Source organism: Ambystoma mexicanum, chromosome 3q, assembly GCF_040938575.1.
Source record: "Ambystoma mexicanum isolate Mex_15411 chromosome 3q, UKY_AmexF1_1, whole genome shotgun sequence".
NCBI classification, from domain to species: domain Eukaryota; kingdom Metazoa; phylum Chordata; class Amphibia; order Caudata; family Ambystomatidae; genus Ambystoma; species Ambystoma mexicanum.
In genome coordinates, this window is record NC_090926.1 from 32,634,598 (window position 1) to 32,649,178 (window position 14,581).

Here is a 14,581-nt window from a genome sequence, read left to right on the forward strand (position 1 = left end):
TTCTACCCAAGCACCCAAGGGAACAGTGGCTATTTACACCTATTCTCCCCTTCAGAACTTCCTCCAGGTAACTCAACCTCCCACCCACACACTTCCCCTTTAATTGCAGCCTGCCTCTGCAGTAGCTCAAGGACAGACTACCACATTAACCTAAGGCCCCCAGATTCCACACACTAACCAATTCTCCAGCTTCGGCATCCAGACAGAGGCTTTGAGCACCTTAGGGTATTCACAATCACAATGTAGACAACTACTCGACTCCTCTCATGTATATCACGTCCAACCTGTGAACACACAGACCATTTGCATAACATGTTGCTGCGAAAGGGTGAAAGTAAGGCTCAACATACTAGATGAGACCACAACATGCTTGACCATCTGATCACGGGGTCTTTAAACAGCCACACACCTCTTACGCAGAGAACGGACATGAAGATAGTATCCTATCCACACCACGGACCTTCCTCAAACTAATGAGAGCGCACTGTTTGGAGATAGGCAGCCTGAGTTCACTCTTTAGCAACACCCACAACTAGTAAACAACTATCTGCTAATTATACAGGCACTGAGTAGTTGAGGAGGGTCAAAGAGCACCCTTACTGGGATTCCAATACTCAGGAATCCCAAAGCTAACAGTTGACATTTTACTGATGAGACAGTCTCTGTGCCAACAGATCATGGACAATTTCCCATATAGTACTTATAAATGTTTATAAAAGATGTTATTCTTTATTCTAGGAGACCAAGAAAAGGAGAAACGAAGACTTCAGAATATCCTGGCAACCGGGAAAGATATTCCAGAACCAAGGCGGGGCCAGCCACCAGCCCGGTGTGTAGAAGAGCCAGCAGTAACCGAACTTGACCGCTTTGATGAATGTATGTACCATCCCTTGCCATTTGCAGTGAGACCACCAACACAGATTCCATTGCCCCTGAGAAGGGGCCGTGGCTGTACCATTAGCACTGGCAATCCTTGCAGAAATCTATAAGCACATCATCCCATGGGAATCACTCTTAATCTGTAGACAACAGAGTGTGGGCCTCTTGAAGTCCCTGATCAGGGAGTGGGGGCAGTGGGATTCCTGGGTGATACCTGGAACATCATCTCCTCAGGGAGAGATATGCCCAATGCTGCAGCAGAGTGTGAGCACAGCATCCACTGATCAGGGGCACTTGGGCAGTTCCTAAAGCAGCAGCTGCGGAAGCAGAACCTGGCATCTGTTAGTGCAAATGCAATATGTAGTAAACCGGTCATAGTATGAGTGTCGGTTTACAGCAGTATTAATAGAAATGACGATCAGGTACAAAGTTAACATTTCAATACTTTTGAATGCCCTTTAATTTACAGTTCGAAAGCAAACTTATCAGTTTGAAAGCGAAATAACTCAAGTATCAGGAAGAGATAGTGAAATAATGCCAGTTCCCAGAAAACAGTTCAAAGAAATCCAAAACAAATGAAAATTGTAAAAAAATATTCCCAAGTTCCTTTCAGTCTTAACAAATGGAAAAAACAATGCAAAAGATTAATTGATCATGGTGAATGTAGTGGCTCCTCATGGGGTCGAACCTGTGGGGGTCTTTTAATCCGCTGTCCCTTAGATGGGGTTGTAAACCTTCTTCTGCCACTGACCTGTGGCTCTTGGACAACCTGATGCCTGCATATCCTCCATCTTGGTGTCTCTTGTTTTCCACTGGGTTGTCCCCTGATGGACCGGCAAAGACTTCCTGCTTGGCTGGGTCTCAGGTTGGTGCATCAGAAAAGGTTTGTTCTGCCTTGCTGCCATTTGGTGGAAAAGCATGTCCATGGTCTCCTCTTTCTGCCCCTCCTCCCCTCAGGTTTTGGTCCTAGAAACCTGTCCTTCTCTTTCTACTATTGGGCCGTCATTCCTGTTTCCTGGCGTAGTGGTATCCTCTCCTTTTCACTCTCCCCGAGTCAATTTTGCCTTCCTGTATCTTCCTGTCTTCTCTATGTCAAGCAGGTCTCCCCTTTTCTATCTTCTCTTGGAGCATCTACGTTTCAACCCCTCTCTATGCATTCAACTCTTCAATGCCTTTTTTGATATTGACCTGTCTTTCAGCTTCCAACTCTTTCTCAACCTCAGGATGTCTAGGTCCTTCTCCTCTTAACAATCTTTTCTTCCTCTGTGCTTTTAATGCTCCATGCTCCAAGTGTTATCCTCACCTCTAGTATCTCAACCACTGTGTTACATAAACTCACTTCTATAATATCTTTCTCAGTCCTTTTCTTGTCAGGGTAAGTCTTTTCACCCCTACAAGCTGTTAATTTCCACCTTGCTCTTTATCATGCTGTCATTTTTGTTTCCCTTTTACTAGTCTCTCTTTCTTCCCACATGTTAGATCTCCTTTCTCTTGTTGTTCCTGCTACTATTATCTCTCTGTCTTGGTCCCAGTGTACTTTCTCTCCCTGTCTCTGACTCAAATTTCCCATCTGGCTTTAATCCTGTAACTTTCTTCCCAACAATATTTTTTCCTTCCTCCCCTTCATTCTGCACTACCATTCTCTCTTCCTTTTTCCAGATCATAACCCCCCCACTGAGGGAGTTATAGCCCCGTGTCTTTTGGTTATAGCCCTGGATAGAAGCTGAAGGGTTACAAACAAAAAGGCTAGCTAGCCCTCAGTACCAACAGTCCCAAAATTAGCATAACCCCAGATCTTTTCCAGACCTAGCAACACCCCTGGACGTTGGGTTGGCTGACATTTAAAGGGCAGTTCCCGCTCCCCTTGGAAGTTGTCTGGTGGCATCAATTTCAGCTATTTTGTAGGGTGTGGCTTGGCCATGTGTCTAGGGTCATGTGGTGTCACTGGTCCAGCCTAAGGCCATATAGAGGCTGGCAGGCATTTTCGATTTTACTCTGGCTTCTCTAGGTGCAGGACTGCTGAGGGCCTGTCTGCGCTGCTTGCATGCTGTGTCGGGCATAGTAAGCACTTAGGAGAGGCCCGAACATTATTTTTATGTTTTAAAATATTTCTAATAGTGATAAATCACCAAAGGCCCGAGGGTGGTGTGGCGTAGGGCGTCGATTTCAAAAGGCTATTTTTTAGTTCCTTGTTCTCATATAACAACCACTGCTATGTACCAGTTAGTGTGGGAGGCTTATGTAGTTGGTGAAGTTTTTTCTCTTTTCTTTTGGCTGCAGATGAGGTGAAATTATGATAAAACTTATTGTAAATGAGTAAAAGTTCAAATAAAAAATAAATAAAAATAGTGTCATACTTTCCCGCAGGTTTGCATATTCACAGACTTTTCATGCGGGTACATAGAGACAACAAGTAAGCCAGTCTAGATTCCGAATCCAAACGCATCTGCAAACTGCACAGCAGCATAGGGCCCCCATAGGGGTTCATGGAACCATACAATTGGCATTTCTGGGATTTAGGGAAAGGGAACTCGCCACAACTTCCTGCAGTAGAGTATTGGCATGGCACACAGTAAATAAACTGCACAAATTCAGAACACTAAAAACGCACAGACAAAAATAACATTACTGAACGGTATACTGTAAAAATAAACCTTCAAAAATGAAAACACACACAATAAGGTTCTGAAAGTAACTATGCTAAACATGAAGAAAGCAACAGAGACTGACTTTAACATGTAATTAAGACAAAGGTATTCAATACGTCAAAACAAAAAAGCACATGAATGGACTAAATCAGTTTGGTTTAGGGCAGGTGGGGAGAGCGGGTGAGGATTGGAAGAGTGCTTGGGGGTACAGAGTGTTTGGAGGTACAGTGGAGGGCTTCCAGTGTTCCCAAAATATAGCTCCAGATGAAAATTGGTAGAGGGGTGCTGCTGAATTTATCTGGTGGCTGGAGGAGGGACTGGATAGGGGCGATTCCCCCAAATACTAAATAAATAACTAACCAAAACAAATGTATAAAACAAATATGTATGGAGACCATTTCCTTTTAAAGAAAACAAGCACAAAAATAAATGTAGCAATTTTTTCTTTCTTCATTTCAAATATATTTTTTTACAATTAACATCACTTTCATTGTAAAGTTAGGTATTATTTATTACCTCTTATTTTTTGCTGCGTCATTTTCATTTTAGGTTATTATTCCTGGCATATTATAAAATACTGGCACAGCAGCCACTGGTTTGATGGCACTTGGGCTTTTACCTACAGAGCAGCTCCAGAAGCCGAACAAGGCATATTTTAATGCCATGTACTCCCTGAAAACGGCGGTCGGTGCAGCAGCTTTCACAACATATGAGGACAGACAATACCATAAAATTGTGTGACTCCCATAACAGGGTGCAGGGATATGAGATTCCCCAGCCACATAGACGGTTTCCTCCCTTCTAGTCTGGCTTGGCGTTGTCTTCGTTTTGGTCTTTGCTTCCTTTACCTCCTTACCTGGTACTGTTCTTTTCTGCAAGGATGCTTTCTCAATTCCTACTTCTGACTTCAATCATTCCTCTCTCCTTGCCCGGTTCCTTCTCCAACCGCATGTCCTGATTTCTTTCTTTTGTCTCACTGCCTGGTCCCTCCCTTCTCTCTCCAAGCCTGTTTTTTCCATTCTGTCTCCTTGCCTGGTCCTTCCGTGTCTCTCTATCATGTCTACTGGCCTGCTTCCACCTGGCCAGGATGTGTTCTTCCTTGATATTCTAGAGATGGTTCCTTTTTCCTTCCAAGTCTGCTCACGCTGTTTCCCTCCAACCTGGTTCCTCTATTAGTTATGGAGGTAGTTCTAATTCTTCCTTTCTTCCTACTTCTCCTTACCAATCCAGGCCTGCTTTCTGCCTAAGGAAATACTGCCAAACCCGTTTACCGAATTCACCACACATAATCATCCTAACTCTGCCCTATTATGAGTAGCAGAATGAGGCAATCCCCTTTCATCTGAGGAATTCTCAACGGCAGTAATTCTGCCATGATAATTCCTCAATTTTTTGAGAAAGTGAAGGAAAGGCCTCCAGCTATATGCTGGGAGTGTCTTCTCCACTTCACCTCCAGATTTGCAATTCAGTGGTATGGTAAAGCGATGGTAAAATGGAAGTAATTCCATTATCACCACTTTACTGCAATTTTGTTACAACACTGCAGAACTCTAAATGAGGCCCCTTGTTTTCCCCTTTCCACTTTGGGCCTAGTTATTACATTTCCACTCCTTACCAAATTATTATTTTCCTTCCAGCTCTAATTCCATTTTCTGTTTTGGCTTAGTTATTTGCATCTATACAGCTATGAATCCTCTCTTCCCACACCAGGAATGTGTCTTTCGATCTTACCATGAGGGTTCCTTTCCACCACACTTTGCTCCTCTCTGGGCTTGGTTGTTTATTACCAGGATAACATGTATATTCTTTTGTTCCAGTGGTGGCTGAGATTCAGGAGAGAAGGCAGTTCCTGGAGGAGATGGAATCCTTGGGACAGGGAAAGAAATACCGCAGCATTGTGGAGACTGAGATCTCACAGGTACTCTTGTGGAAGAGTGGGGAAACCCTGAGTCAGAGAAAAACAGGGGCGGGGGGCATTGAGGCAAAGGAACAGAACTTTGTGTTTGATAATAATGGGAGTCCTGGGGCAGACGAAAAAGAAAAAAAGGGCTGAACTTTGCTGCCATGGAGCAAGGGAGAGCTTGTCTGTGTGATTCTCAGAAAAGGGAGAATTTTTCTCTGTTCATGGGCAAGTGTGTTTCGAGCTCTGGTAAGACTTCATCTCCAGGGCCCGAGAGAAGATTAGGGTCAAGCTCTAGATCATAGACATGCCGAGGCAAGCTGTCTGGTGATCCATAGCATGTGACAGATCTCCAGGTCATGAAAGGGCGAGAGCGGTTCTCATTTGTTCAGGGGTAGTTGAGATCAGCTCTCTGTGGTCCAGGTGCAGATTAGAACTCATATCTGTGCATATGAGGCAGTTCCAAGCTGACCTATGTTGTCACCGAGCAACAAAGGGCTGATCTCTGTGGTCTCTTTCTACGTATGAGTCAATGGCTATCATTATTAGTTTTCCGGTAACCCGCCGGTGATACCGGCGGGTTACCGGCAGACTCGCCTTATCGTTTGGATATTCCAGGCAGCAGAAGGAACAGTAAGTTCCCATTCCCGTGGAGTCCAATAGGACTCCACGGGAATGGGAACACTGAAGCACCGGCACTGTTAATAACGGTGCCGGTGCTTCAGTGAAAAATCTGCCAGTAGGAGCCAGAACTACTGGCAGGTCAGGCCTGCCGGTAGTTCACTGCCCCTAATGGCAGCCTTGTAGTTTGCCGGTCCGGACAAGGTGCCAGAAACTGTTGTTACTGGCCCTTTTTCCAGACCGGCAAACTTATAATGAGGGCCTATATCTGTGGTTTATAGGCAGGTGAACTCTGTTGTCCACGGTCAGATGAAAAATGATCTTCGAGGCCGGCCCAGGAACAGCTGAGAGCTGATCTATGTGATCCTGGGAGAGTTGTATCTCTATGGTCTGGGGGTAAGTGAAGGCTGGTTTCTGGGGTCATCAGGTCTACAGACATGTGAAAGCTACTCTCTGGGCTACAGAATTAGTTCAGGGTGGATCCCTGGGATATGAGCATGCAAGGTCAGGATGACCTGTGTCAGGGGCCATTAATGGTAGAACATGGTGTTCAAAGGTAGATGAGGGTACACATATGGGATGTGGCCATATAGTGCACAATGTACCTGACCTCATTGTTGCTATGAACTGTAATGGCTGTACTCTAGGTCCAAATGCCAGTTTGGGGGTATTTCAGGGTCATGGACCTGCAAGGATAGAATGTCTAGGGATTAAATACAGATAACAGCTGATCTCTTGTATGCAGGAGCAGGTCAGAATGGATGTCCTAGTCTTGGACAGGTGAGAGTGGACCTCTTTGTGTAGGGGCAGTTGAGAGCTGTTCTGTCTGGACTGAGGACAGGTAGGAGCTCCTATCGTTTGTTCACTGGCAAATGAGAACTGAAGACTAAAGTCCATAGCCAAGTGAAAACTTATTTCGGTTTTGTGCAGACAAATGAATGAACCTATGTCTAGCCCTGTAGTTCAGGCTAATCGCAGTGATCCAGCGGCAGGTGACGTCCGATCCCTTTTGTGCAAGCCAGGATGGGCCTCTGGTCCATGGACATGTGGCTGTATATCTATGGGTCACAGAGACTGTTGAGGGTGAATCAGCAGATTGTGGACATGTGAGGGTGTTTATAAGTGGGGGCAAGAACAGGTCGGGGCTGATCTATGTGGCTGAGGAGCAGATCATGATAGATGTCTGTGGTCCTGGGTCAGGTGAGTACTAATCACTTGGTTCCAGGATATGTTTAGGGTGTTTTGCTGAATCCTTGAAAAATAGGGACAGTATCCCTAGGGTCTATAGCCTTATGCACCTTTATCGGCAGGTAAATTGTTTATGTCTGCGAAGTGTGAAAGAGCGATAGAGGGGTGTCACGGATGGGCAGAACAAGGGATGTTGGAATGGCTTCAGGATGGGCAGAACATGTCAGTTTACCATACCTCTTTTCTGCTTCTTGTAGAAGCTGCGGGAAATGGAAGTGATCGATCAGCAGAGGAGTAGAGATCAGACCAAAAAGCTGAGTCCATCCGTACAGCAGTCCACAGAGCTTCAGCAATAGAGTTTGTGAACCCTGGTGGGCAATAGATATGACGGACTATAAAGCTCTGATCCCTGTCAAGAGCTTTATAAATGGACACACCAGATCACGGAGCTTGGAGGGAACAACAACACAAGGACTTCTTGCGACAGTTCAAGCCAGGTCACTGAAATGGAGGGGCAGTGGACATGAAATGCCTTTTGACATGACAGAGAGAATTAAAGTCAGCGTTTGCAGGGTCTTTCTCACAGGATACTACATACTGTGCAGCTATGACACGGATAGCTGACCTAGTGACAGGACACATCAAACTGTAAAGCTAGAGCAACAGTACTACATCATAAGAAACCTCAGACCATGGATCCATTTACAACTTTGCAGGTCTTGTGATCGGACACTTACGCTATGGAACCAAACTTTATGGCCCTCTTGACAGACCATATCAAATCATGCCGCACGGTGTACATTGGAGGATTTCTCAACAGGGCACAGCATAACACAAAGCCAAGTGAATATTGAGGGCATTGTGATACAAGACCTCTGATCCCAAAGCATCAAATTTGGAGCAATTCTCCTGCAGAAACTGCCTGACTCTGTCTGAATACATGCAACTTGATTATGTGTCCTCCAGGTTATGGGGTCTGTCTGCTAGTACTGCTCAGACCAATGAGAGGTGGTGCTTATTTGGTAATATCTTCTCTGTAGAGAAACTTCAAAACTGTAGCAGGTGTTCATAATACAACACTTATTTAATTAACATGCAATCCAGATCATCATTATGAGTCCATTGATACCTGTCAAAACATGGAGAAACATAACGAGCACATTGGTACAGGAATAAATGGTGGTAAAATGTCAGTAATTAAATTACTGCCACGTTACTGCACTGCTGTGCTAGGTGTTTGGTGGTCAATTGGAGGATTCACCTCCTGCTTTCAGCGGGAGGTGAACCCTCCACTATACCTGGATAAATTGGGTAATTTACTGTGGCAGAATTGCCATTTGTGGTAAATACACAATAATCCCTATAGAGTTCAATGAACTCCAAAAATGTGGATTAACACTACTTTACCACCACTCATAATCCCATCACAAATCCGCTGCTCTGAGTGGTGGTAACAGTAAATGAGTTTGGCAGTAATTCTGTGGAATTATCACTGAATAACCACCAAACTCGCAATGAGATCAATTGTTTGCACCATCTCCTCCGTCTAAAAGTAGGCACCGTTTGCATTAAGCTCAGCACACACGGACAGTACTGCATATGGTGAATATTGCATAAAGTCATAGCACACGCAAAAAATACAGCTTGATGGCAAGTTGGAATGCTGTGTGAATATACACGGTAATACCTAAGAAGTCAAGGTTTTAAACATAAAAACAAACAGCTGCATAACAACACAAGATTTGGTTTAAATGAAAATTGGAATATGTGCACCCATCTCTTTTTGGTAGCTGGCAAACTTAAAAAAAAAAAAAGTGGTTTGTAAAAAGAAACCCCAAACATCACTAAGTTAGCAAACATAAATGTTGGCAGAGGGGCACGATGGGGTTTTGCCCCCAAAGAAAGTTTTGAAAAAGGGGGCACATTTTGCATTTTACAGTATCATTTTCTGGACAAATTGCATGAAAATCCTTAGATATTGCAGTTCAATTAACCTAGGCATGCAAAATGACATTTCCTCCTTCTGCTTCCATTCATTTATCCAATCTGTCCCCTTAAAGTAGGTTCTTTTTCATCATCATCATCATCATAACTTTATTCAGCCATCAGGCCATCAAAGTACATCCTATCACAGTACTACAAAACCAAAACACAATATAGCACATCATAAAGTCACATAGTGGGGAAAGTAAAACCCGCCTCAAGGACCCTGCCCCATTCAGGGTTTCCCACACTCCAAATGCCCAGGGGTGTAAGGTTTGCGCCAGTAAGGTGGGGGGGGGGGTGTTCCTTGGCAATGTCCTAGGTAGGCCATCAGAGCCAAGGCAGGGGTGTGCACTGATCGAAATCCCACCGGGCCTCCTGCCAACCTCCCCACATTTTCCCTGGACCCCTTTGGCCACCCTCCAGTCCCAAAAAGCCAGTTCAATAATGTTGTGAGGATTTATTCCCTTATTTGGGATTTTACAGCATCCCTCCTTGGCTTTCCTAGAGACAAAGATACAGAACCCAGTGGTCCGCAGCCAGGCTTTTGTTTAGAAGGGCAACCCCCAGTTCTAAATTGTCAGTTGTTAGTTTGGGTACCCCATGGAGATAAACGATGGCACTGCTAGGCCTTCCTTGGTCTTGGGGCTTGAAGCTACTCCTTCACTGTGTGCCTTGTATTCTAAATTCCTCTAAGCCAGAACGATTAGTGCCCACTGGGCTAGGAGCGTGATCCATCAGGGGAATAGGCATGATACTGTATGTAGGCAACCCTTTAGTCTCTCTGGTCATCTGGTCATAGCATTGTTTCCATGAGGGTTAGGAGGGGGGGGCAGAGTGTTGAGAATGGCAAGACATGGGATCCCAGGTGCCTGGGTTGAGACGAGCCGTATTCACTTCAATGTTTGAAAGGCTCATAGGAACCTGGGCAATGGGGTGATCCAGGGGTGGTTTATTGGACTCCTTGCAGTTGATTGAGGTGTTGCAGTACTCCCCCTTCCCTTGCAGCCTCTCTCCTCCCTTCCCCCGAGCTTCTATCAGAGCAGAAATCATTTTCCTAATTACAAACAATTCCGCAAGCTCCAGGGCCATCTTAAGCTTTTTTGGGGCCCTGGGCATGGACATCTTTGGGGCCCCCCTCAATCAAACCAAAGGAATTAAGTGATCAAGTATATCTGGTGGCAAACGTGAGCAAAACCCCGCATCGCAGCATTCAAAATAAGCATGTTTACTGCCTTTAAGTCCCCTTACCCTCTTCATTCTTGCTCTAATCAGATTGCTAAACAAGTAGCATTTGAAGGCCAACATTAGCAATCTACAAGAGCTTACTTCTGTTCTAGTATAGAAACAGGATACTTTTTATCAAAGGTATGCAGCCTGTAGTATTAAGGCAGGACTATTTATTCGGTACATGTAACCTAGAATAAGCAGAGAACTCAATTTAGCTGCCTCAGAGAATGCTACATTTTTCAAGCATGGATGGAGTAGACTAATTGTAAGGAAGGAGAAAGCTACACATACCATAGCAATGATAGTGGAGGCAGATTAGAAGCTACCAGGAAGGTGCCTCTATCCAGACAGACTGAGATTAGAAGTGGGACATGGTTTTCAAATAGCTTTGCCATTAGAGATCAAGGGAACACGTGCCTGTGGTGTGCAGTATACCAATGCTCACTATTATAGTGGAAGCAAACCTATACCCAGTGAAACCATGAGTGAGGCTTTTATGACGATCATACCCTGAGAAGGAAATCACACTGAGGGGCTGACAATTTTGAAAGGTTTAGGGACTGGCAACACTGAGAGGTTAGGCAATACAAGATTAAATGAGATGCCCAGGATCACATATTGCTTAAGGGGTGAAGCTGGGATTTTTGCCATCTCTGCAATTTCTGCACTTTCTTTTCCAGCTCTTACCATTTACTAAAACAATCTCATTTTATAAAACTGACTTGCAAAGTACACAAATCACATTTTCAAACCTGACCATTTTTAAAACCAAAATATTACAGAAGGGTGTTACGCAAAATGGGAATGATTCTAGCTACATTCTATCCATCATCAAGGGAAGTATATAATTACCAGCATACCAATCGATGTGATTTAACAGATTTAATCTAGGTATGTCTTTTTGTACTTTTAAGCTTTAAATACTTCCAAAACAATGGCTTGTGAAATTGTCATTCATAAACGTGCAGAAAAACCTTTGACTTTTATACAAAAAGCAAAACGTTGTTTGTGTCAAACAAACAGACCTTAAAATATGCTTGCTCAATGCCTACACCATCTGGTCTGCTCTCTCCTGTCTACCACCCCTTCCACTCAAATGGCCTACATAAGAAGAAAGATCAAGTAATGAGCTAAACGATGCAACCAGCATGCAAGAAGGTAAACCTCACAGACGACAGCACAGTAATGCAAGATATATATGATTTGACCAGGATCACTGTATCGTCTGCTGACAAAGCCAGGATACAAGCATGGACACTTTGGTTCCACAGTCTTTTATTCACCCTTTGGATTAATCGTTTATACTCCTCTTTGGAGGGGATTGCCTAGGTTTTAGAACGCCCCATCTGAACAAACCCATTTCTAGACCTTCACCATACGAATGACATGTTCGTTTTTATAGCAACTCCTATCTGGTGCAGGAACATTGCTGATAACAGCACCTCTTATGCTGCAAAACCAAGCACATATGCAGGTAGGTTTATAAACTTCAGTCATAGGAAAGGTTCAGCCAGCCTTGCTGCAATGTGCTCTTCTAATCTTTCATATGAACACATATCTCTTCAATGCATGCTTAACACACTGAGCTAACGTCTGAACCATTGTGGCACTCAATTTATCAATATGGATTTCAACTTTGGCTATTGCACATGATCAACATAATTCCCACAAGAAGGAAAGAATGCTGCAGAAGTTGTGCAGTATGGAACACACACACTATGTATTCCACAGAGAACACAGAAGGCATTACATGATTAATTAATCAAGGCAGAATGTACTTGTCAAAATAGACAGACAATAGGTTTAGTGCCTCATGAGCATGCCATAAAATCTCCTGGCGTGTGCTATTTAAGTCTGGTGAACAATGGAATCTTACTTTAGATCAGGCAGCCTTGTGGGGGCCCCCCTCCAAGCTGGGGGCCCTGGGCAAGTGCCCCTTTTGCCCTCCCATAAAGACGTCTCTGGCAAGCTCTTGATTGCACTTGCATCACCCATGTATACACTCATCCCCAGTTAGTGGCTCTGTGATCGTCCCAGCACCAGGGTTAGCTGCGTGTCTTGGGTGCTTAAGGGCCCTGAGCAGAGATAAATGGAGAAATGAGTTAGACCCTGAGCTCATAAGGGACACATACTCGGTCAAGGGACTTCGAGTTGAGCCGGAGGGGGGCGTGTGTACAGCGGAGTCACTAATCGCTCTTACCACTTCAACAAGGGTTGAAAGGGAAGGGTTTTCTGTGGCTACATTAGTGCCAGGTTCAATGGCCGGTGCAGTGGTGGGGTCCAGGCTGGGGATGGCAGGAGTAGGACTTTGTGGCATGCAACTGCTAACAAGGCCGGTATGACCACCTCCTAAATTGCAGTGCCCTGCTTCAAGAACCCAACACAACATGGGAGAGGTGGTGGATGCCCTAAGGTGGAATTATAGGGCTGTGTAGTATCCTCTAAGATTGAGGGGGGAATAGCAGTCACTCCGTCCATACCAGGGGTCTTTCCAAATGCTAGGACACTGCAATTGGGGTTCCCTCCCGAGGTAGGCTTGGTCCCGATAGTACCTGGGGCTTCTTGGTCCCTAACTGTGGAGCCCACTCTGTTGTGTGTATCAAACAGCCCACCCAAATTGCAGTACCCCGCTCCCTGGTTACAGTCAACTGGTGGTGGGATGAGGGTCCCTCCAATGGCCCCTTCGAAAGCGTCATTACTAACCCCCAGAAATGGATGGATCTCTTCAATCAACAGATGAGCCCCCCCCCAACAGGATCAAACAACCTGTTGGGGGGTTGCTCCATTCACTCAAATGCCCCCTCCCCCCCTCGAGCAGAAACAGGGCAGTGGGGGGACGCCTTTAAACGTTCCTTCCCATGGCAGTTGCCTTCTTACGGCCAAGATTTTGCACTGGGATTTGTGCACAGTGTGTAGGGTAATTTTCTGCATCCTGGGAGGTGAGCTGGGTGCAGAAAAGGAGCAGAGGGAAGGGGGGACTGAGGGATGGAGACTCCATGAGTGAGTATTGCCTTGCCAGAATATAGTCCAGACAGTCCAAATGGCCCCACCAGTGACCAAGCAGTGTCCCTCCACCTCCTCCCACAACAGGTTCCCAGCTCCGATCCCAATTGACTTTTCTTACTTCTTTGAAACTTTCAGGTTACAGGAAATCATCACAGGGCTCGCCCCAGATTTGCCCTGTGCCTCCACCTACAGGCGCCTAACACCTGCGGCGTCAAACACTGGGCCCTTGCCCCACCACAGGCTTCACCGCTGCGGGAACTGGTGCCGGCAGATAACTTCAAGTGGGTGTGGCCACAAAGCAGGAAGCAGCAGGAAGGACCCCAGGCCGCCAAACGCAGCGGCCTTGCCTCGCCGCGGGTTCTCTTTCATGTAAGACAACTGCCAATCTCCTTGTAAAGGGCATGGTGGGAAAATGTAACAGTTAAACGCATCCCAGAATTAGGATAGCACATCTAGAGCTCAGCTTATAGAAACCTTAGCATCTGTGAGAGCAGAGATATCTGTTAGGTTATATACAGATTCTACAGGCTTGAGTTTCATGCTCTCCTCAGACATTTGCAGTGATCACAAGGGCATACAATTATCAGTATATATCATGCAATTTCTCCACATGAGTTTTGACATAACTTTCATTTTAGCAAGATCGGATATGCCAGAAAAAAAAGGAAATTACAACGTAACCCCAGTACCGGGTGTCCCCAAATCAGCATACAATGATTAGCAAACATCAGCTTGTAATGTTCTAGAAGTGCATTCATTGTGATTCAAAATATTAGTTTGTTTTTTTGTGTGAAAACACATTAATTTTGACCCTGCCTTTCAGTTTGTCATTTTCATTACATTCTATCTCGTTGCCCAGCCCTGCTTAGTTCGTCACAAACCAGCTCTTAACTGCTGTGGTCGAAAGAATATCGATATTGTGTATTGTATAGCTACAGAGATGTGCCACATATGCCCAGGTGCTTCCTGTGAACTATGCCTGTGTACAGTCTGCCTCAAATTCCCAAGTTCAACCATCATATAGGCTAGCAAAACAATGTATGCATAGATAAAGGCTTTGTGACATGCATTGAAACGGTTAATTATAAGCAAGGACATCATCTCATCACATATTCGGGTACAGCTT

At 44.9% G+C, this 14,581-nt stretch overlaps 1 protein-coding gene across 3 annotated transcripts in view; it reads left to right on the forward strand.

The window, feature by feature from the left end:
- C3QH22orf23 (chromosome 3q C22orf23 homolog) overlaps positions 1 to 8,328 on the forward strand; it is a 149,790-nt gene extending 141,462 nt beyond the window's left edge. For 2 of the 3 annotated variants that reach the window (XM_069652992.1, XM_069652993.1), the window contains exons 6-8: positions 739 to 876; positions 5,345 to 5,445; positions 7,494 to 8,328. In XM_069652992.1, the coding sequence (XP_069509093.1) occupies positions 739 to 876; positions 5,345 to 5,445; positions 7,494 to 7,592 (338 nt within the window). In that variant the 3' untranslated portion in view covers positions 7,593 to 8,328. The remainder of the gene's footprint in view (positions 1 to 738; positions 877 to 5,344; positions 5,446 to 7,493) is intronic. The other variant, XM_069652994.1, reaches the window with a different exon arrangement.
- The last annotated feature ends 6,253 nt before the right edge of the window (positions 8,329 to 14,581 follow it).